Source organism: Podarcis liolepis, assembly GCF_965112155.1.
Source record: "Podarcis liolepis genome assembly, chromosome: 2".
Lineage (NCBI taxonomy): Eukaryota > Metazoa > Chordata > Lepidosauria > Squamata > Lacertidae > Podarcis > Podarcis liolepis.
Window position 1 is genome coordinate 31296416 of NC_139555.1, and position 24146 is coordinate 31320561.

The 24146-nt window shown below is 43.0% G+C and overlaps 1 protein-coding gene across 3 annotated transcripts in view; it reads right to left on the bottom strand.

Annotated features, from left to right (window-relative positions):
• Window positions 1-24146, bottom strand: part of PGS1 (phosphatidylglycerophosphate synthase 1) — a 128673-nt gene that overhangs the window by 19663 nt on the left and 84864 nt on the right. Inside the window, exons 1-3 of one of the 3 annotated variants that reach the window (XM_083486989.1) lie at window positions 18766-18938; window positions 1626-1815; window positions 659-736 (exon numbers count right to left, since the gene is read on the bottom strand). In XM_083486989.1, the coding sequence (XP_083343115.1) occupies window positions 659-736; window positions 1626-1815; window positions 18766-18908 (411 nt within the window). In that variant the 5' untranslated portion in view covers window positions 18909-18938. Of the gene's footprint in view, window positions 1-658; window positions 737-1625; window positions 1816-18765; window positions 18939-24146 lie in introns of those variants that run through there. The other 2 variants (XM_083486990.1, XM_083486991.1) reach the window with 2 other exon arrangements.

The window sequence follows — 24146 nt, forward strand, 5'->3', positions numbered from 1 at the left end:
AAGGTCCAATTTTATGAGCACACACTATTCCTAAGCCTTCATAGTTTTCCCTAATTGCTACAGCTATCACTGCTAAGCATCTGCCTATTCACCCACGCAAAAGGAGGACGAAATTAATAGTTCCCATCACTGCAGATTGTATTTATTCTCCCATCACAGGAATGTTAACACTGTGCAAACAAAGATTAAAACAGTCACAAGACAGAGAGAACACAATTTAGGGCCCTTCATCTATTTAACAGTTTAGGGCTCTCATTGTAGACTATCATTAAGTTATTTCTTCCAAAGGCTCCTCATTAGTCCAAAGGCAGGCTGCAGAAAAGCTGTCATTGTAGGATATAATAATGTAGCAAAGATGAAAAAAGAATGTGTGAATAGACCAGTTCTTACAGCAGATATATATGGCATACTGGCATGCCTGTCATCAATGTCAAGATGTTTTGCCTTCATTTTTCTAGGCTGACAGATCTACCATGAAAAGCCCACAGGACAAAGATGGCAGAGATGAAAGAAGGGAAGGTGAAAGGTAGAGATCTGTGAATTAAGGAGTTAGAAAAAGGAGGCTATGTACAACATTGAAGAAGAGCTATAGAGGACATCTCTTAACCGATTATTTCTCAGATATCTGTGGCCTGCTCTCTCCAGCTCAAACACTTACTAATTCCTGTTCCAGAGGTCCTGTTCCAAGGTAGAGTGAAGCCAAAACCACTCGCCGCTTGGCCGTTTTTATCTGTCCCTGAGAGAGAGAAAAGTTTAGATTCACTAATTTGTCTGTCATGTGAAGCCCTCAAGTTCCTCCCAAAGTCCACTCAATCCAGTACTTAAAAGTGAAAAACTCAGCTTTATCTATCAGTATGTCTCTTCTTTTTTGTATCAAAGTCAGCACACAAAATTCTTACAGCATGCCTCATTGCATTTTAGGACAATTATCTCTTGATCAGAGTGGACAAGGCAGCATTTCTATTGCTTTCACTTGACGGGTCCAAGACATAACGTATGTAGCTGCCTCAAACTGAGCCAGACTATAAAGCTACTACTATTTACTATGAATGGCAGTGGCTCTCCAAGTTTTTAGAAAAGGGTCTTTTCCCAATCCTGCTACCTTAACTTTTTTTTTATTACAAATGACAGGAATTGAACCAAGTGCCTTAAAACAGCCAAGCCAAGCCTCTCCTGCCTCACCATAGCTAAGGGGGAAAGGACATAATACTTGGTCAAATGAATTTTTTCTCCCCACACTTAGTTTCTTAAGATCCAATACAGAGGAAAGTCATACAGGCTCAGTCACTAAGACTTACTGGATAAGGAATGATAAAGCACTGTGATCCATAAGCTTGAAAAAAACTCTTTTAGGATGCTGCAGAGTACAACTGGGTACTTCTGAAATTTTGGCTTGTCGTTTTTTAACACAATAAATGGCAACAGAAACACATGAATGTAAAAAAAAAAAAAAGCCCTGCCCGTCTACTCTTGCATTCTGTTTTCCCAGTGGCCAGCAAGAAGAATATGGCAAACCTGCATGCAGGACTTGAAAGCAATAATGGATGAAGAAAATGCATTTTGACACTGACGCTCTGTTGCCACCCCTATTCCCAAAGTTACACGCTGGAGACATGCCAAATCACCTTCATAAGTTCGTAGAATTCAGTCGGAGAGGAAAGCACCTTAACATGGGAACTGGCAATTCCAAACTCTGGGACGAGGTTTCGGATCCACTGAAATCTATGGGATCCCTCAGGGCAGAGGCAGCAAGGTGGGGCTGTTAGCTGAGGAATAGTAGGAGAGAGCAGCGGGGCCAACAGCAGCCATGATGATCTAATAAGGAGAAAGAAGTGGGTTGAGTTGCATACATTAAATTTTATTCTCCTTTATATTGCCTCCAGGTGTGTGAGCAAGGGGGTAGTCAAGCCTGAAGCATTACACATCTGCCTTTCACCTCCATTACTCACAGCTGGGCAATTTTTGCCAAGAAGGGGAACAGCAGGCTGTAGACAAAGGAAGGAAGGCAGACCTGAGCTATATGTTAATAACTTCCTTTCAAGGCTAAAGAGGAGGCTCTGCAGACAGTAGTAAAGCTGACCCACAACTGTGTAACAGCAACAGAATGCACTGTAAAAAGACAGTGGCCAGAGTAGCAATACCCAAGGTGACAGACTGCAGTGATCACTTCATGTTTCAGCTCTTGAAATAGCAATACGAAAGTCCTATTCAGCCTTTCACAGGGATATACAGTGGTACATCGGGTTAAGAACTTAATTCGTTCTGGAGGTCCATTCCTAACCTGAAACTGTTCTTAACCTGAAGCGCCACTTTAGCTAATGGGGCCTCCCGCTGCCATCGCACCGCCGCCGTGCTATTTCTGTTCTCATCCTGAAGCAAAGTTCTTAACCCGAGGTACTATATCTGGGTTAGCGGAGTCTGTAACCTGAAGCGTCTGTAACCCAAGGTACCGCTGTATGCAACTGAGCAATTGCATTCACTGAATTTTCGCAACTGCAATAGCATTCACAAGGAAACTTCCACTCCCTCTCCTCCAAGCACCCAAATCTGCTGTGGAGTTCCTCTCTATCCCCACCTCACCAGCAGATATTGGTGCAGTGCAAGGGGTACAGTGGGAGAGAGGAGGAGGAGGAGGAGGAGGAGGAGGAGTTCTGTTGCACTTGCAAAAGTTGCTCTGCTTGCACAATGACCTAGGGCCCATCTGCAGTATACATTTAAAGCAGCATCATACCAGAATCCTGGGAGCTGTAAAGGATGAATGGAGTTGTTAGGAAACCCTCTTCTGCTCATAGAGCCACAATTTCCAAAGTTCTCTGGAAAGAAGGATTGCTTGTTAAGCTGCCCTAGGAACTGTAGCTCTGTGAGGAAAAGAAGGAACACCTAACAACTCCCAGCACCCTTAACAAACCACAGTTCCCAGGACTCTTTGGGGAAAGCTGTGACTGTTTAAAGTGATATGATGCTGCTTTACATTTATCATGCAGGTGGTCCCTTAGCTGGATTCAACCTTTAAATTATAGCTATAGAGGGGGCACCAGAGTGCATGCGCTAGCGGCCCCTCTCTACCCCCCCCACACCTTCCTGTGTTGAATGGGAAATCTAAAGGGGAAATCTAAATGTGTTTAGCCGAACATGGTTACAGTTGTCCCTGCAACTGGGAACCCTGACTGTGGGGAGGACTGGAAGTGCATTCAAACAAACAACGAATGCACTTTAGAATCCCCCTTTAGACCTTCCCACTCAACAAAGAAATGTCAGAAGCAGCTGGTCAGCATGTGTGTTCCTTCTACGGATATAATTTAAGAACATCTGAATAGGGCTATTCTTTTGGTGTACTTCAATTTCAACTGATTGTTTATATTGTACCCTAGTTATCTTTACTGCATAAATATGGTTTCATTTTCATCTAGGAAGTTTGAGCTTCTCTCTGGTATTTATTCCAAAAAGACCACATGTAGGAGATCACAACATAATCCAAAACTACTACAAGCTACAACACAACAAACAGCAAAGTTGGAGCCAGGGAAGAAATGTGCCAGCATCTGGTTTCAAGGCCCTGGCATTATTACAGCCATGGCTGGTATTTTGAGAAGGATACAGAGACAAACCAAAAAAGACAGTTGAGCTCAGAGGAAATAACATGTTTAGCAATGGAATCCTCTGGGAGGAAGGGCAGGATATAAATTTAATAAATAATTTTTAAAATAAATAACGTTTACTAACTGTACATTAGCAAACCATTTCCTAACAGAGACACCATCCTCTCAGTATATAAGCTTATGAGCAGCTGAATCCCACACTGCTCCATCAATGTGATCTGCTTCAACGTGCATGACCTTTACCAGAACTTTATGAGGAACTCAGGGTTATGAGGAACTCTTGGTCCAAAGCTCAAGTGACCACAGATTCCAGGAAGATGATTTCACTTATTTACTTCATGATAAAACACTGAATCTTCACAAGGTTTGCATGCATCCTTGCACAAAAAAACCCCCAGACAGTTTGCCATTGCATTTCCCAGAAAGCCCACCGGTTTGTCACTGCCTATTCATCACAATGGAGATCTGACTCAGAGTGTGGAAGAATTCCTAGCAATTTCGTTTTTCAACCGTTTGTGAGGACTGGGCATTGCTTTGGCAATACTAAATTACAGTAATCTGGAGGGAAAGTTTCTATTCTCCTTAAACTGAAAAGGAGAACTTTAAGAAATACTTCCCTTGTCCTGTCTGTGAACAGGCAACTGAAGAGCAGCAAACTAGCAAGGTGACACTGGTTTATCTACCTGTATTTATTAAACATGAAGCACATTCAAATGCCTTTTCAAACGCCCAAAACAACTTGATAAGGAACATGGTTTTGGTGCATTGTGGGAATCTACCCTCCCTCCCTTTTATCAACATCATAGCTACACTTAAATGCATGTGCACAGAAACAATATCAACACAATTTGTGCTTGTCCACTTATATAACATGATCAACAATACATATTCTATCAGTGATCCCTAACAGTAACTTGCAATTTCCTTCTGCGAATGGGGGGGGGGGGGGAGAGAATCACACCTCTCAAACACGAACTTTATTCTAATACAAGCAGAGCAGGACAATACATGGGGCCCAGGGATCTTTAATCCGCTTTATCTTCGTGAATAGAGTTAAGACTACCCTGAGGCTTGTGTTTTGCTGATGAGCACATCTCCCATTTTAAGAAATTTATGCAGATAGCTAAGAGTTCAAAGATGTCTTCTTTCAACACATGTAAGAGACTACACACAGCAGAGCTTCTTATTTCCTTTCCACAGAACAGAATGCTATCTTGCAATCACCTTTTAAAACTTTCTCAATAGTCAAGAATCATCCAAAACTGAAATGCAGAATGGGAAGATACTGTTCCAAGTCCAAAAAGGGGAACTGTCTGGAAGCACACACTGATCTCTTCTTTATATTTCAGAGCTTTTAATAACTGCCTTTTCAACCCAACTACCCACTCCTCCCAGTAATTAAAACTTCTCTGGGGACACACAGTAAGTGTCAAAATCATAAAACTATAAAACACTGAACAAGCAACTAGCAACAGAGAATAAAATCACTACAGAAAACTTAACAGCACCAGAAATTCCACAGCTCTTAGAACTTCAATAAATATCTTTAGTCAGTAAAATATTTAAGATTGGTGTGACATCCAAGTCAGTGCAACTGAAATCATTGTGTTGTATCTAACAAGGTTGCCCCCTTAACAAAGGAACTTCTTTCTGCCTGTGCAGTAGCTCTTCCTCTCCAACTCTTCTCCATGCATGCCCACCCCCAATTTGCTCACAAGTATTGCAGGAATCTAAGAACAGATTTTGGGGATGGGGTGCAGGAAGAGGAGAGCAAGAGGAAGTCCTATTGCACAGGTGGAAGTCCATGCAAAAGGGATGACTTTGTTGGATACAACCCACTGGACTCAAGTTACTTAAGTCCATTGATTTCAGTGGGTTGACTCTATGACTAGCATTGATCATGCCCAACAGAGATTACAAAGGCTGGGAAAATACCTGGTCTGAAGGCACAAGACATCATCACATCACTGAAGCTAAGTAAATCTGGATCTGGTCAGTGCCTGGGTGGAAGCCACGCATAGAGATTTTATTTACAATTAAGCTGGCTACAAATTATGTTAAATAAATACACACTGCCTTGAATAAATTATAGATGTAAGAGAAGAAAACAAAGATCTTAGGCAGGCACAGCAAATATGTCGTTGTGAGACAAGCCTCTCAAGTGAGGGGTGTTCCATAACGAGGGTGCCACAAAACATACTGTAGTGGGATTAGGGTGATTAAACAGGGCAACTATTTCTGCTAAAATAGATAAACTTAAAGACTCTGTTTGAATCTTACACAAAACCATACCATGGCTTCATGCGAATGTGCAGGTTCCTGGAGAGGAAATTGTGGCCACTTTGTTCTTCCTCCAGCCCTGCCGCTGCTGCACTGCTGTGAGCTTAACCATGGTATGGCTCAGTATGCCATCCAAACCAGGCTCATAATTTGTCTTACTCCAGTCAAATTACAACCTGTACACTTAGAACAAACCTTTGTTACAACTCTGTCTGGAGCAAGACAAAAGATAAGCCCAGTATCACACTGAGACAAACCATGGCTTAGCTCACAGCAGCAGGACCAGATGAATAGCAAAGCAGCCAGTGTTCAAAACTCCCATTGTTTTAGGCGCATTTTGCAACAGGAATTTCATTAGCATGAGCAGTTTCTGAGCTCTGGGAGCAGTACTGCGCCTAAGATTTCAGATTAAAACTGGAGAGTGGAAGGAAAGGAGCTTTTCTGCCTCCCCATTTCCAGCTACTCTCTGAAGACTGGAGAAGAGACCCTCTTATGAATATTAGGGGGGGGAGGCAGGGTAAAATGTGAAAAATGAATGTAATATTTTAGCTGCAGTTCATTCATTTTCAGCTCTGTATTCTTGTTATAAAAAGCATGCCTAGGCATTCCATTGTTGTGCCCAGAACCTAGGTGCCATTTAGCTCATGGCTTTCCTATCTCAGTTTCTAACACTGAAAGCAGCAGCATAGTTTCTACAAGCTATGGGTTTGATTTAGTGCATCATGCAAACTGAGCCAAAGCAGCTGAAAGTGGGCTACTTAAAAAAATTAATGCCACCTGTAGACCAAATATTGAGCCTCCATGGCTTTTAGACCCAACCATGAAGTGGTAATGCAGTTCTTTAAACAAAACAGCTAGCTGATCCCATATTATCAACCTGGTGGGCTAACCCAGAAAGCAATTCTTTGGCCAGGATAAATGCAGTATCAAAATTACCTAGGGGGAAAAAAGAATTGAATAAGGGGTGTCTGTCTATCTCTCGAATATGAAGTATCTGCTATTTATAAATCTGGGGGTTTTGGAAGATCTATTTTTAGGAAGTGGGTCTTTGACTAATATCGCGACAAAGTGAGCTCAAGTACCACAATTCTTGTTAAACCTCAGCTTCTTCGGCAGACAGGAGAAGAGAGATTGCATGATATCTCAGTGTGCATCACCCACACAGAAGCCACAACATAGTGGCTTTTGCCAACAGCTCTTGATTCACTGGAATGCCTGAGTCTATATTACTGTATTTCTGCATAGGCTGTGACTGAATCTGGGAAACTAGTTTTATTGTTAACATTCTGATGCAATGAACAATAAAGGCTTGAGGGTAACTTCCTTAAAGTAAGAAGGCTGGGTGTGAACATGTGGCCTGAGACTTTTGCTTTCCCTTGTTTTAACTGAGTCATGCTTACTGGATGCTACAAATAGTTTGAGTGTTCACCTTTTCTTCTTTCCCACAATTGCGTGGAAAACAGCTCAGATCAAAGAGCAAGTTGCTTCTAAAAGAAATATACTAATTGTCATTACAAAAAAGTGCTATTGAAAGCAAACGAAACCCTAGGAGTAAGATGCTAATTTACTCAAAACCCTGGCAGTAGTACCATCTATTCAACAAAACACAAAAATGACCTCATGTGGGTACATTTCCATATCCTGTGTTCCTGAAGATGATGAATAACCAAACGGTTGCTACATGACTGAAGTGTAGCATATACTTTCAGCACAAAACACAATCATATTTTTTAGCTGATTTATATAGCACCTTTTAGAAAATAACTGCCCCCTTTAAGGTAGTGTACAAACTTGCATAAATTACAACCATTCAATTAAAACTGCATTAAACGTCCTTAACAGTGAAGAACAGCAGTAACGTGATGCTCAGAGGTAAATATATTTAACCCATGTAACAATTTTATCCCCCTGAAGACAAGGAGATGCATATAACCTAAAATTCTATATTGCCATATCCTTGTGTCTAGGGGGGCATAACATGACTATAGACAATACAACCTAGAATTCTGTACTGAAATGCAAACCTTTTCAGACTAAATTGTACACATTTTAATAAATTACTTTAATTCAAATACTTTAACTTGGTTGCAAAATAAAGCTTTCATATGGTATTAAGATAGGGACGGGGGTGGCGATGTGGGTTAAACCAAAGAGCCTAGGACTTGCCGATCAGAAGGTTGGCAATTCGAATCCCCGCAACGGGGTGAGCTCCCGTTGCTCGGTCCCTGCTCCTGCCAACCTAGCAGTTCGAAAGCACATCAAAGTGCAAGTAGATAAATTGGTACCGCTGCAGCAGGAAGGTAAATGGCATTTCCGTGCGCTGCTCTGGTTCGCCAGAAGCGGCTTAGTCATGCTGGCCACATGACCCAGAAGCTGCACACCGGCTCCCTTGGACAATAAAGTGAGATGAGTGCCACAACCCCAGAGTCAGCCACGACTGGAACTAATGGTCAGGGGTCCCATTACCTTTATGGTGTTAAGAACAGTGTTAGAAAGCAAATAAGGTACTGTATATTTAATTTGATTATTTTAAAAGAGAGAGAGAGAGAGAGAAGGCTGGGGTAAAAGAGCTACCTGGGCTTAAGAAGTCTATACCCACACCTGTGCAATACCCAACCATTTTGTATTTTCTCCACACAAGCAGGAGGACAAGACATTTACCGTACTTATTCCCATGAAAGCCACTGGAAACTGTTCTGCAGATATGCTGTACAGATTTCAAGGCCTCCTGGGCCTCCTTGCTCAACAGACCACACTTAATCCATCCAACCGCTTTTCTAGCAATTGATTATTTATGGAAATTGGCAACAAAATAATTACTTGGGAGCCATCCAAAGGTTTGGGAGAGGGGCCAAGAGAGGACGTTTTCCAACAGAGAAATCATTGTTAATCGTTTAGGGATATATATTTTTAAAAGAAAAGATTTGTTTTGAATACAATATGCTTTACTGTACACAGATGAGCTGGCGTGAAGAGAAAAACTAGTCTAAGAACATCTGCTGAGAAAACAAAGAAATTATGCTAATCCAACATACTTCCTGTAACCCAAGCAGCAAGTAGTTTTTCCCAGATAATGCAAGACTCACCATAAACAAATGCTATTCAGAAGCTTTCCTTCTCATATGCTAAAAAAAAACAGGAACTTGTTCATTGTATGCAAAGCATTTTGTACCATGCACATATTATGTTTTGTCCTCTAAGGAACCTGGCAAGTTAAGCCGCTGTTCCCACTATGCTGCTGAAATGGAGAATAACACACTGCAGCATTTTGCATTTGGCCCAGGATTTCCAAATTCCACAGTCAAGCCTCTAGACCACAATACTAATTAGAAAAGTTTGACTGAATCTTGAAGATGCTAAAGCATTACACTGATTCAAAAAACTATTTCAAATGAAAACATGATGAAACACTGGTGCATTTCATGGGCAAAGAAAATTCAATCTTCTATTTTTTCTACTTCACCATCTAAATTTTATGCTGACAAGTTTCGTTTCTTGAGAAGGGGCAATTGTACAAAAGACTGTGATTTTATTTCCGAGAATCTCTTTCATGTCTGGCATACGTGCATTATTGTTTTAATTGTTAAACACCATGGGAACCCTTGGGGCTGGAGACCAGAATATAAATGCTTGCAGCATTTAAGGCTGCATCTCCAGAGCAAACATCTACAGTCTTTGCTTGCTATATGAATTCTGGGAAAGTCCTGTAATCCAATACCCTGGACAAAAAGCACCTGCTTTATGTGAAAACACATAACCCTGCCACCTGAGCAGAGCAGCATAATCAGCAGGAAGAGGTTACTATTTTCCTTGAGATTTCAGGGTTTTTTTTGTAGCTTTAAATCAGCATACAAGATGTATGCACTCTTATTTATACATGGATGTTCCACATAGATTTGCTTTCTGACTGCTAGTAAAATCAGGGACAGGAACTTAGGGTAGGATTCACATAATGAACCCTATCAGCAGAAGCATGGTCTTCTGCTTAAACAACAGGGCTTTCTCCTCCCTCCCTCCTCCAAAATTGGCTCAGGGCAAGAGATCCCGCAGAACGGGGGAGGGGGGGGTTGAATCGTTCCATCTGACAAATTGATATGATTATGCCAACGGAACGTTCAACATAGAACAGTTTTGAATTCCATCCTTAGCTTCTTTGTTTACTGAGTCAAAAGATATTACAAATGTTAACATGAACCTTAATGAACTTCAAATGGGTACAGTTGCTGGATTACAGGAATAGCATAGCATGCAATTTTTAAAAATACCAAGCCTTGATTACTTATAATATAAAATAATAATTTATTAATTGTACCCTGCCCATCTGACTGAGTTGCCCCAGCCACTCTGGATGGCTTCCAACAGAAGGAAGAAATCTGTTGCTAACCACAGGCAAAAAAATCACATGTAGGAAAGCACATTCCAGGTAGTGTTACCATGTTTAAATGGCCATATCCATGTGATACTCATAAAGTGTGGATTGGCAACCACTGCACTTTCATCTCCATATACCTGAAGGAGCGTCTCCACATTCTTTTGCTGGTTCCCTCACTGGAGGTTACAGGGAACCAGGCAGAAGGCCTTCTCATTAGCCGCCCTGCCCTGTGGAATGCCCTGCCATCAGATATCAGAGAGATAAACAATTATCTGAAGGCAGCCCTGTATCGGGAAGTTTTTCATGTCTGATATTTTGTTGTGTTGTTATATTTCCTCCTTGTGTTCACCTTCACAACCGTGTTTCTCTAACTTGGGTCTTCAGCTGTTGTTGGACTACAACTCCCATCATCCCTGACCACTGGTCCTGCTAGCTAGGGATGTTCAGAGTTGTAGTTCAAACAACTGCCAAGTTTGTGAAACATTGCTTTACTGTTTGATGTGACATGATGGGCATCTCGTCCACGTGCATCCACTGTTATTTGTTCTCTATTTACCATCAACAGATAATGCTGGCCTTCCTAATTATGAAACAGTAAGGTGGATTCTTACTAATTCTCTCTGTTGTTACGGGACTTTGAATTACTGTGATGGGATTTTGAATGCAGCCTTAGGCTAAGTAACACAGAGTTCCAGTAATTATGCAAAAATGGCCCATGGGAGGGTATGTCACAGGGACACAACATTGCCCTCACTTGTCTCTGCGACTAGTCTCCAGTCACTTCATCATGGGAAAGGGAATTCATGATAATGAGAGAGTTTAATTTCAGGAATGCGCTCCAAAGTCTCGTCAATTTCATCACCTGCTCTTTGAAACCTTTGCAAACTATTCTGGGCTTCTTTGGGAGGCAGGGTAGGATATAAATCTAATAAAATTAATTATCAGAACCTGGGCCAGATGTTGCACAGACAACCACTGCTGTTTTATGCAGCTCATCATTACACATAAAAACAATTAAAGATTCTTTATCAAATTTTATCACTTTTTATCAAAAGCACAAGCTTTCAGGGACCCAAGCTCACTTCACCAGATGCATGAAGTCTTAGTTGGCAGTTACAGTATCTAAAGGAGAAGATTATTAAGTGAGAGTTGAATGGCAATAAGGTGCAAAAATTACAGTGACAGTTAGAGCTTAAATATATGTTACACAGGAACATGTTTTATATTCTGCAAGAGCAGATTGCTGATAATTGCTTGAACTACTGTAGTCACACCTCTAGGCAGAGAACCATGAACAAGAATCAGTCATAGATAGCACAGATATCCGACAGCTGGGTATGGATTGTGATAAAAATTCTTTGTTTCATTTTAACAAACAAACAATGGCATTGAACTTATTGATGAATTGCAATTCAACAGTTTCACTTGTTTCAAGCTGTGTTTGTCTTCCTTTGAAGTACCTATGTTCTAGAAAGGACACTTTTAAGGTCAGTTACAGAATGTCCTGGGAGGCTGAAATGTTCTCACACTGATTTATTTCAGATGGCAATTTTCCTCAGGACACTCTGTAACTGACTTTAAGGTGGTCATTCTGGAACAGCAAAACTAAAGGCAACTGTTTAAAAGATATAAATGAGTGCACCTAGTGGACATATGAAAATGGGTACAGTGGTACCCCGCAAGACGAACGCCTCACGAGACGAAAAACTCGCAAAACGAAAGGTTTTTTCGTTTTCGAGTTGCCTCACAAGACGAATTTCCCTATGGGCTTGCTTCGCAAAACGAAGCTTGCCCCGGGGACAGCGGGTCTTCTCTTTTGAAGCAAGGGGCTGCGGGGAGATCGCTTCTCCCCACCGCCCCTTGCTTCAAAAGAGGTCGGGGGCAGCAGGAAGCGCTTCCTGCTGCCCCCGACCTCTTTTGAAGCAAGCGGCTGCGCTTTTCCCCGCAGCCGCTTGCTTCAAAAGAGGTCCCGGACCTCTTTTGAAGCAAGCGGCTGCGGGGAGATCGCTTCAAAAGAGGTCCCGGACCTCTTTTGAAGCAAGCGGCTGTGAAGCCGGGCGGGGGGCGGGAACACCTGCCCCAGCCACCCCGCTTCGGAACGCTGCTCCGAAGCGGGGTGGGGGGGGCGGGAACACCTGCCCCAGCCGCCGGGCTTCGTAGCGCTGCTGCGAAGCCGGGCGGGGGGCGGGAACACCTGCCCCAGCCACCCCGCTTCGGAACGCTGCTCCGAAGCGGGGCGGGGGGGCGGGAACACCTGCCCCAGCCACCCCGCTTCGGAACGCTGCTCCGAAGCGGGGGGGGGGGGGCGAGAACACCTTCTGAAGGCGGGCGGGGGGCGATAGTCTTTGTCCCCCCTGCCTGCCTTCCCAGGGGCTTTTAAATCGCCCCGGACAGCGGAGAAGTCCTCCGCTGTCCCGGGGCGATTTTAAAATGCCGCCCGCCAGCATTTTAAGATCGCCCGGACAGCGGAGAAGTCCTCCACTGTCCCAGGGTTTTTTAAAATGCTGGGGGTGGGAAGAAAAGCCCTTGTCCCCCCCCCCAGCCTTCAGAAGAGGTCCGGGGACAGACTGTCCCCGGACCTGGTCTGAAGGCGGTTTCCCTAGGAACGCATTAATTGATTTTCAATGCATTCCTATGGGAAACCGTGCATCGCAAGACGAAAAAACCGCAAGACGAAGAGACTTGCGGAACGAATTAATTTCATCTTGCGAGGCACCACTGTATGGGTTTACCACACTGAAAAATACGGTAAATGGTGTTTAGAGATCAAAACTCAAGCTCTAAGACTTGGGGAGTGTTGGGGGGGGGGAGGGACAAACAAAATGTCTGAGGAGCAATTCTAAAAAAGCGTAGTTGAAAATATATATAACATTAGTTCTGAGAGAATTCCTGTAAATAGGAGCCAGGCACCAAAAACACACATGGCTCCATTATAGCATCCTGTTATTGCAAATCACCCTTTATTTGGGAAATGATATACAACGAATTGAAGAAAATGTTCCATTTAACATATGTTAAAAAACCTGAAGCATTTTTATTAGGGATTGTAGGGAAAGATCTGCCAAAAAAAGCTGAAAAACATCTTCATGTATGCGACAACGGCCGCGAGAGGTTTTTTTTGAAAATTGATGGACTATGCAGAACTGGCAAAACTGACATACAAGCTACGGGACAAGGATAACTGTGACTTTAAAGATGAATGGGAACCCTTTACAAAGTATTTGAAGACACAACAAAGCGAACTGGACTCCTTGGCTGGTTTTGAATAAACATTCACAAACTTTTTATTGATAATAGCTAAATAGTTTGAGGATCTATACAACTGTGTAACATGCAGAAAACAGCATTTTTAGAGAAATCAAAGACTGGAACTGAGGGAAGTCGGGGGTGGGTGGGTTCTGTGGGGGGAGGGAGGAAAAATGGGAGAAAATAAGGATGAAATGTTTCTGGATAATATGTTTTTTTTTAATTTTAAATAAAAAGTTTTTTTTAAAAAAAAAAAGATTCACAAAATGTTTAGGTGTAAGTGTACCCGTGCGTACCCCCCAGAAAAAAGCACTGATTTTACCTGAAAATGAACATGTAAGAGAAATCCAGAGTTGAATTTAGCCACAGATGAGGGGAAACAGTTTCTAGTTAGTTACAGGATGCTAGTAAATTTGACATATGAAAGAGAGCAACCGATACCAGAGATGCAAAACAGAGAAAACGTTGATTCACAAGCATTACTATTTTGGTTGCCCCAAACTGTCTGAAACAGATAAAGGTAAGTTTCTGGTATATTGTTAAGTAAATGAGTGAAGGGTTGATAGTAATGCACATGCCAAAAATGATGTCTCATTCTTCCAAAGTAAATTCTTGAAAGAAGTTATGTCATAGCACCAAATTCATTATTTCACACTGAACCCATTACATCTGCAGCTGACATTTATGTGAAGTTTGAGAGCATTACTATATTTTTATTATTTATACATGCTTTTGCACAGAAACAAAAAAAGCAGCCAAACTTCCGCAGTAACTTAACAACCAAATGAGCACTCCAGCTGTGTTTCTCCAGTCCTTCACTTCTGCGTCTTTAAGGTTTACGAAGAAAATAAAAGGCCTGCTGCCAGATGGCTACAGAAATAGCAGTAAACCCAAGGGGACCTTTCCAAATAGCTGACATAAAAAAGAATGCAGTACAAGAAGAAAATCATAAAAGTGGAGAATAAGCTGCCTTGGGACATAAATATAGCTGCAACGCTAATATGACAAAATGAGCAAAATAAGCACTGGATTCATTGATCAAGAAAAGTCAAATAAACATGGCTACTTACATGCAGGAGCAAGGTTTGATTTTGCAGCCCAACTCTGAAACTAATGCCAATCAATTTCAAAATTCACTTATTTTTTCTTAAATATTTATTAACTTTTTTAAAAAAAGTTATAAGGATTTGATGACAATATAGTTATATACAATTATAAATCAAAGCCACTAGTTCTTATGTAGCCAGTCTCACACACACTGTAGCCCCCGCCCTAAATCTCCCTCAAACCACACCTTACACAATCTTTAAGCCCAGACTGATGGACCTTTGTCACAGCCAGAAGATGGTAAATCGGCCACTCACACCTTGTATTACAGTGGTACCTTGGGTTAAGTACTTAATTTGTTCCGGAGGTCCATTCTTAACCTGAAACTGTTCTTAACCTGAAGCACTATTTCTGGGTTAGTGGAGTCTGTAACCTGAAGCGTATGTAACCCGAGGTACCACTGTACTGCTAAACCCTTTTTTGCCAATAAGCAGAGACACCTCCCTGCTCCATGCGCTATTCAAAGCATGTGTCTGTCTGTAGTCAGAGACATTACCAAGAACCTGGTAATATGAGTCACTGGGGCTCACAGTGATTACGTACCTCAAATACAAGGAGTATATTTTTACCCTTAAACCCTCCTCAAGTTCAGACTATACTTGAACCCAGAGATAACGTCCTAGTCTACTCACTTCCCATCCAGCCATTCCCCATCTAAACCCCACAGCTGATGCTCAAGTTACAAGTAGAAGTTATTCCCTTCTTCTTTCACCAGCCAAAATTACCTGTGGCAAAGGTAGTTTTCCCAAAGGCTACCACAGTATCAGTAGTTTATTGAGAAAACTACAAATCTGGAGAGCTGAAACAGCAAGGAAATGCTATTCTCGCTGTTTCTTCCCAGCTTGCCACCAGCACCACACATTAGCTAGTTGAGGAGGGAGAGAAGAGAGAGTGGCAGAAGAGTGTTCAGTGATATCAGAAATACGCCAAACCATTTCCCAATGGGGGCAGAAAAATATAGCTTCACTTATTTCCAAGTCAATTCATGTGTGATAGGCAGCTTGCCAAGCGCTACAATATCAAAATGGATGTTGGGCTAGATCAGGGGTAGGCAACCTAAGGCCTGTGGGCCGGATGCAGCCCAATCGCCTTCTAAATCTGGCCCACATACGGTCCGGGAATCAGCGTGTTTTTACATGAGTAGAATGTGTCCTTTTATTTAAAATGCATCTCTGGGTTATTTGTGGGGCATAGGAATTCATTCATTTATTTATTTTTTCAAAATATAGTCCAGCCTACCACATTGTCTGAGGGACGGTGGACCGGTCCACGGCTGAGAAAGGTTGCTGACCCCTAGGCTTGATGCATCAATAGTCTGATTCAATAAAAGGAAACACTTTGTAAATGTCAGAATCTTTCACAGGTGTAAAACAAGGTTGTTCATAATAAAAGCTTTTCAAATAGAAAGCGCATTTTACCAAATCATCACCACATTATATGCAAAAAGAGGTAACCTAGTCCTTGGATGAGGAAGATCTGGAGAAGCTTGAACAAGAACAAAAATTACCATACAGGGAAAATAATTACGCCAACATTAAACTCCTGAGCTTTTAGGAATCACGGAATGCTATTTCCAAGAAGTATCACATTCAAAGTACCGTATTTTTTGCACCATAACACTCACTTTTTTCCTCCTAAAAAGTAAGGGGAAATGTCTGTGCGTGTTATGGAGGGAATGCCTACGGGTGGCATGCCTACGGATTTTCCTCCTCTAAAAACTACGTGCGTGTTATGGTCGGGTGCGTGTTATAGAGCGAAAAATACGGTAAATAGCTTTAGTACAGGAAAAATCTTAGTTTCTGTAGCGTTTCCACACAAGAATGAAACATGTAAGGCTGTTAATACCAAATTCATGAAAAGAAAATGTCTGGTGAGGTACACGGGATCTTTTTAAAAAGCAGATTGCATGAATTTTACTCCTCTTTACTCTGCACAGTTTCAACAGTATGCCCATGATGGTTAATTTCATGAAGACAATGTATTAAGCAAAGCAGTAAAGTATGAGCAAGTGGCAGGTTCCCCAGTCATACACACAATGAAAACATGTCCAGACACATGCCAGGATTTCAAAATATTCATGCACCAATGATGTATATCATGTTTCTCACAAACATAATACAGTACATAATTCAAGGAGGCAATGCAGTCTTCTCCAGACTACCTGCTTATTAAGCATTCATTCTGACTTGCTAGCAGGGAGGTCCGACAAGTTTTATCCCACACTTTCCATTCCATTTCCTCAACACATTTCTTATCACAAGGATATTATTTTTTCTGGATGTCAATTTATTGCACAAGACCTCCCAATCAAATACAGTGGTACCCTGGTCTACGAACAGCCTAGTTAACGAACTACTTGGAATACAAACACTTCTAACCCGGAAATGAGGGTTGGGGAGAGGCAGTGACATTCCTGTTCAGCATGCCTTTCCCTCGCTCAGCACCAGGAAGCGGAGAAGGGGGCTGTTGATGCTGCAGGGGGCCATTGATGCTTCCGGGTTAGAAGACGGAGGGAGAGAAAGAGAGAGGAACAAGAGATGCCAGCTGCCATGCGCCAAAGCGCAGTTTGGAGACCCCTGTTGGGACTTGGAAGAGGGATGTGCGGCGGCGAGGATGTTTATCCGGGCAAGGGGGGGAGCCGTCACTTGTTCTTAGGATCCTGTGGTGGATAGAGATGGGAGGGTGCAGGGAGGGGAGTCCATGGCGGCGAGCCCAATCCAGGTTGAATTTCCTTTCGCTTTGCGCATGCCTCCCTCCCCAAGCAGTGGAGATTATCGGTGCGCCTTCGGCCTCCTTCTCCCCTGAGGTGCGCTGCCTTTGGGGACCTCCTCACGAGTCGGCCCGGCAGCTCCACCGAAAGCACTGTTGCCGACACGGACCAGCAGCGGCTCCCCAGGGTTTTGGGTAAGGAAGAGTCTCCCTCTCCCCCCCCCCCGCCCTTCCTGAGGTGCCGTCCTCCAGAACAAGATGCCAGTCCTCAAGGATCTGGGCTAAAGGTGGAAGCAGAGATGGGGGGCATTGATGCTGAGACACTGGTGGCAGAGGGACCTAGAGCCAGGGAGCAGCAGCAACATTCCTGCGCGGCATGGCCTTCCCTTGCTCAGCACCAAGAAGCCACCACCATCGCTGCAGCATCCACCAGCCCCTTCTCCGCTTCCTGGTCTGGAATGGTCCAGCAATGGTCTGGAAGCTTCTTGAATTTTAGCAAAAAGAAACTAATTTATACTGAAGTGCTGAAACTGTGGCCTGATGCTTCAAACACAACCACCTGAATTCCAAATTCCATGCTTGGGGTGGAGGGGCAGGAAGAGTGGATAACAGCTGCAAACCTTTACATGAAAAACTGCTGTGTGCACACCTGTGTTTCTTACAGCAAACACACACATATCAAGAAATTGCAGTCAAATTAGGGTTCCCATGCACTCTTAAAGATGCACATATGTTCTCTACATTTTATGCATTTGCTGTTGGAAACACTAGCGCAACACTCGTGTACTGCAAGTCCTATCTGCAGCACAAATGTTGCCATATGATGCGAAAAGGCTCCACTTGGCATGAACACAAGAGTTTCCATTTTGAGGACTGCAGGAGAAACATGAGTTAAAATGACCTCCAGCTCAATCCTTTTTTAAACATTAGCTGAACCAGGCTTTAAAGCGTCCTCTAGGGTTTTTGGAATGCTGTGGTTTTACCGCCTGCTCCTCTTAAGCTGCTCCGATTGCTTTGTTGCGTTTACTGCTAGCCACGCTGCAAATCTCTAAGTACAGCTGGAGTACACATTTCCACCAAATAAAAATATACGCCAACGAGCTTCTCTTTGGCCGACAGTACCTTATTCTTTTCTCCCTTCCTACAGAAATACACGCAGGTACTACAAATGACCCTCCTTCCAGTACACCCCATACCCACCTTAAAGGGTACCCCAGACTTTACTCTCAAGGACTATCCCGTCCCGCCCCTATCATTCAGTCTCTCCCCTCCCCCCTCATGCCAACATGCACTTAAACACGACGCAGACACAACCTTAGCGACAGTTACTTTCCACTAGGAAGGCGCCCAGCCCAAGATAGTCTCTGAATCTCTTAAGCGCGAGTCCTCCCTGGAATAAAATGCAGAAGCCGCCGCAGGTGAAAAACCGGCCGGCCGACCACCCTCCCTCACCTGCGTGCGCGGCGTTCCCGGCCCCGGGTCAGGCGGTCCGACAGCCGGCCGAACAGAGCGGCCAAGGCAGGTCTCCCCCGGGGCAAATAATCTAGCAGCCGCCGCCATAGCACGGGAGCCTCAGCCACCACAGCCGCCGCCATGGAAACCCGACTGCTTCCGCTTCCGGGTGAGCGCTGCTCCGCAGATCCTCCACCACTTCCGCTTCCTGCCATAGAGATGGGAGGCCGCTTCCTGTCTGCGAAAGTCCACCGCCGTTGCCAAGGGGACGGGGGGCGCCACTTTCCCCCTGGCACCTAAGGGCAGATAGGGTGGGATTTTAGGGAAAATACAGACTAGGAAGGTCTCAAGACCACCCCCCTCGGCGCTCTTCCGCTTTGTAGTGCACAACTCCCGCCGCCGTGGTTTTGTTCTCAAAGCTACGGAATAAAGCGGGGTAATAATAACAATAATTCTAGGTGGTGTTTATCCAAAGGCTGCAGTTCTGTGCTGGCTAACGTGAGAACAAGGGCTCATAAGTCCCACTGAACTTAGTAGACCTCGCCTCCGAGAAAGTGTGCTGTATGTGTATACGCTTGCAAATTTTCCCTACTCCCCGAGTACACGGGATTTCAACCGGCTAATCCCTGTAATTTAAAGTCTTCGTGCGAGCGCTGAATTGGAACCCTTGTTCAGCGACCACTGTCTTCCCTGACCGCAAAGCTCACGAGATATATCATGCCTTCCGCCATCCTGCAAGCAGCTGCTGCAGTCTTCTGTGCATCCCCACATCACATGTGAATTTATCCGCAGAAAACAAGATAAATGGACAGGAGTCTTTTGCAACATGTAACAAACTAAAATAAAAAAAAAGTTCACCAAACTCATGCTCGTCAGACATGGACGTTTGCTCAGCTGGCTTCATCCGTTTCAAAAGTGTTTCTTCCTGCTGCTTTGGTTCTAAAAAAATTGTAAAAGAATTTCCAGCTGGCTGTTGAAATGTTTATTAGTTTGTATTATATTATGCTTTGACGGTGTATTTATATACAGTAATACTGCACAGTTTGCTTTCTTTGGGGTTTTATTTATTTTCGCGGTTATCTGAAGTACTGTATATGAGCCTGGGTGGGCTTTAAAATCTTCTCAGGAGGCCTTTCTTTCAATCCTGCCACCTACGTAGGTACATTGGGTGATGACAAAAAGGCCTTCCTGGTGGCTGTTCACAGACTGTGGAACTCCCTTCCACAGGACACTGGGCTGGTCCCCTTTCTGCTTTCCTTTCACCAACAGGCAGACCTGTTCCAGCAGGCCTTTGGCCATTAACTGGCCGTAGCGACAGGGTCTTCGAAGGGTGGGTGGTGGTGTTTTGTGTGTGCACATGTGCACTTTTTAATGGTTTTTGAGTGTTTTTACTGCTGTTTTTAATAGTGATAGTTCTTTATTTTTATATTTGTGTATTTTTAGTTGTATGTTTTCATTTATGCTGTGACCTACCTCTGGTCCTGCACTGGAAGAAAGACAGGTTATCATAAAAAAAAAAAATACTGGTTCTGCTTTGTGTATTTTCCTTGTATTTTTGTTTCTTTCTGCAGATGTAAAAACTAACATACTTGTTCTAACATGTTCTGACTGCTATTCATGTGCATTAGAAAAAAGAAACCAAAGTCAAGCAGTTTTCTGATCACATGTATGACCCGATCCTGTACATTTGGTCATTCCCACCGAATTCCGTTGAGCTTACTCCCAAGTAACTGTGCATAGCATCACCACCTTAAAAGAGCAGTTTGTGTGTTGTGTCTTTAAAAGTATGTGCATGCTTCCAAATGTTAGACAGAATTAATAGAACTGAAAGTAATGGAGGGAGGATTACTCAATAGCAAACAATTAGGTTCAGGTCAGGACAGGTTGGTATTAAATGTTAGGAGTGAAATCAGGGTAGGATTATTGTATCACAGTCCAGAAAACCTACCTGTTTCTAAAGGAGATGGAGCCTGTTAGACACAGGCAGAATCTCTGGGTACAGCTGCCATTGTTTTGGACTATGCTGTAGCTGCCGTTTTCACAGTAATTTAAGCTAATCTGCTGCTGCCACAGTTCTGTTAAGGGGTAGAAGCAAACTAAGCCATTTCCCCCCTGTTGATTTGGCAAATCCAGTGAAGTGATAATAGCATAGAGAAGATGCATTTTGAAGGAAACGGTAACAAGGGCCCTTCTGCAGGTTTCTGATACTTTGTCTTGCTAGTTATTCAAATGTGTAATACCCTCACTGGAACTTATATTGCTTGCCTTCCCTTGATGAAATTCTATATGAACCACCCTGACATCTACAGATGAAGGGCAGTACACACATTTAATAAATAATAATAATAAAATATGTCAGGAGTAAGAAACCTTTACTTCCTATCAGCCTTGACTATTGGCTACGCCAGCTGGGGTTGATGAAAAACATAGTTCAGCAACATCTGGAAGGCCAAAAGGCCAGTGTAGTCTGCTATAGAGAGTACATTGTAAATCAAGCGACTTGCTTTTTCATAATTAGTTTGCTTACCAGAAAAAATCCCTGCTGTGATCAGATAGAGTCTTCAGCGTGTAAATGTAACTCAATAGGTTCTTGCCAGAAGAGCAATATCCCAAGATAAGCAGTGCATACTAGCAGTGCTAGATGCTAAGATGAACAATGGTGCACTACAAGAAACAATGTAAGGAAGTTGTGGTCAAGATACAACATTTTTCCCAGCACAATGTATTCAGTGCAAGAGAAGCCAGGGGGGAAATGGGGGTGTAAGTCTCAATGGAACTTCACCTGTTAGTGCTACCAAATAAGGAAACACTTAAGTTGCCTTGGGAATAGGCTAAAACTAATTAATATTCTTGCATAACCAAAAGTCACTCTAACCCTATGCATGCTTCCTAAAATGTTAAGTTCCATTGTGTCAAGAGTGAGCTCAGGGTCACCATATAGAATTACATGTGTGAGATGGAAAAATGATTGCTTAACTCCATATAAGGGCACAGTGAAATATTTTTGTACTTCATGGCAGCTTGAATTTCTATTTATCTTGAAAAAGGTTCAGTAGTTATTTACAGAACCCCAGCTGCCTTCCCAGCATAAAGCAACAGAAAACCTTTTACTTTCAGAAAGGGAGGGGGTTTCATCCACAGTGCCTGGCAACTATATTTGCAATGTACTTATCTCCAAATAACTTCTCAAATAAATTAGGAGAGCAGGGAATTTTCTTAGAGCACAAGTCAAGGCGCTGAAACCATATCTTGCTCCACTCGCCACACTCAGCTTCTGAACTCATTGCTATGGTGTCTGTGCCGCCTGTTTGATCCAAGAAAGACAGGAAATCCTGCCTTAGGGCTGTACTGGCCAGAATGTCTGTGATTCACCCCTAAGGCAAAACCATCAAAAATAATTGTCTGAAAGACATGCCATTCCCAGATGCTCTTGGCTTTTCAAAAGATCTGAGATCTCTGTCTAGTGTATGCCCATGGGCATTTGACCAAAACCAATGGCATTCATTTTAAAAGATCACAGCACAGTTGAACTTCTTGTATTTTTCCCCATTGTGGCTTTCACATCTGGCAGCTGCTGGGCACTAAAATACAGTGAGGGGAGCTCTTTCCACAGTGGCCTTGTGGCTGTTGCAGGCAACAAACTGAACCACTAAGGACTGTGCAAGAGAGTTCATTCTATTTCTCCAGAGTATTGTTGCAGTCCTCCCCAATTTCTGAGCAGTGCAAGATTCCAGGGGGTCCAGGCACTTACCCAGAATTCAGTTTCCTTGGAATGAGGGGCAGAGGAGACTGTGGTGCCTTTAGGATATATGATTTATTTACTTGTACAATGGTACCTTGGTAGTCGAACGGCTTGGCTCCCAAACAAATCAGCTCCCAAACGTTGCAAACCCGGAAATGAGTGTTCTGGTATGCGGATGTTTTTCGGAAGCTGAATATCCGACGTGGCTTCCCCAACTTCCAATTCAGTGCAGGAAGCTCCTGCAGCCAATCGGAAGCCGCTCCTTGGTTTTTGAACCATTTCAGGAGTCGAACGGACTCCCGGAATGGATTAAGTTCGACAACCAAGGTACCACTGTATATACAACCTGAGCTTATGATGGAGGGGCTCACAGCATTAACACCCAAAGAGGTATTAGAGGCCTTGGATTTCAGCGGAAATCAAGCATGACTCTCACTCTCTGCCTGCTTCTAGCCCAGCTCTTACACACCACTCTACTCTGGCTGTTTTCCTCCTCACCACAAGCCAGGTGACCCATTTGCTCTCTAGCATAGAGCAGTTTCCTTTGTCAGATTTAAGGACCGCTTGGGTGATACTTGGGCCTTGCCTGGCTAATTCAACTATTATTATCATTATCATTGTCATTATTATAATTTGTTTACTGCACTTCATCCGTAGATCTCAGGACAATTCACAGCATAAAAATACAATATAAAAACACAAAATACATAAGAAAAACAATATGATCCTCCATTAGATTTTAACCCTTGCAGGAGGCAGTTAGTAAAAGAAACTCAGGCATCATACAACCTAATGGGCTCCCAAAACTCACAACAGTATTTTAAAAGCTAGGGCCTTTCCTTTGTACACCGCAATCTGAAGTCAGAAGGATTTACTTGCTTAGGATTTCCCTATCAGACTTGTGATCCTCAAATGGTTTATTAAACCAATACAATTATTCTGGGTTAACTTTCTTTAAAAGAAGGAATCTCAGCCCCATATAGGACTAGAAAGAGACAAGATCATGTATTTAGCTTAATAAGTAACTTGACCAAAAGATTTCTTTAGATAAAAGATAAATAACCAGCTTAACTCTCTCTCAGATGTGGCAAGAGGTTAACTAAAGGGAAAGCAAAGGTTAATAACCTGTTTTCCCCAGGCAACATACATGTTCTTCTGGTCTATTCTGTCATAGGGCCAATCAATTATGAAACCAGGCGAGACTCCCTCTTGGCATAGCCCAGATCAAATAGTTGGGGATTTGAGATCTGGGGTGTTCTGTCGCTGTACCTTTCATGTTGTGGCGTATTTTGCATGCTGCTGGTGTGTAAGATTAAGTGCTTTGTTGTAAGGGAGGTCAAAGCAATTGATTAAAGTAGGTCATTTTAGTCTTAAAACTGTTGATTTGATTGATATTGGGGAAAATTCAATGTCACTGCAAGGTCTGATAAGTAACAGACCAGCAACCATGTCAGCATACTTACAAACCTATGACTTGTCCTCTGAAGATGTAACAAGTCCTTTGCATTCAACCAATTTGTATTGGATGGGGGTGGGTGTTGTGGGTCTTTTTGAAAGATTTGATCAGCCTTGAATATGAAGAGCATTGAAATGCAATATGCTCTTTCACACCCTTCCTGAGAAATTGTCAGGAGATAAA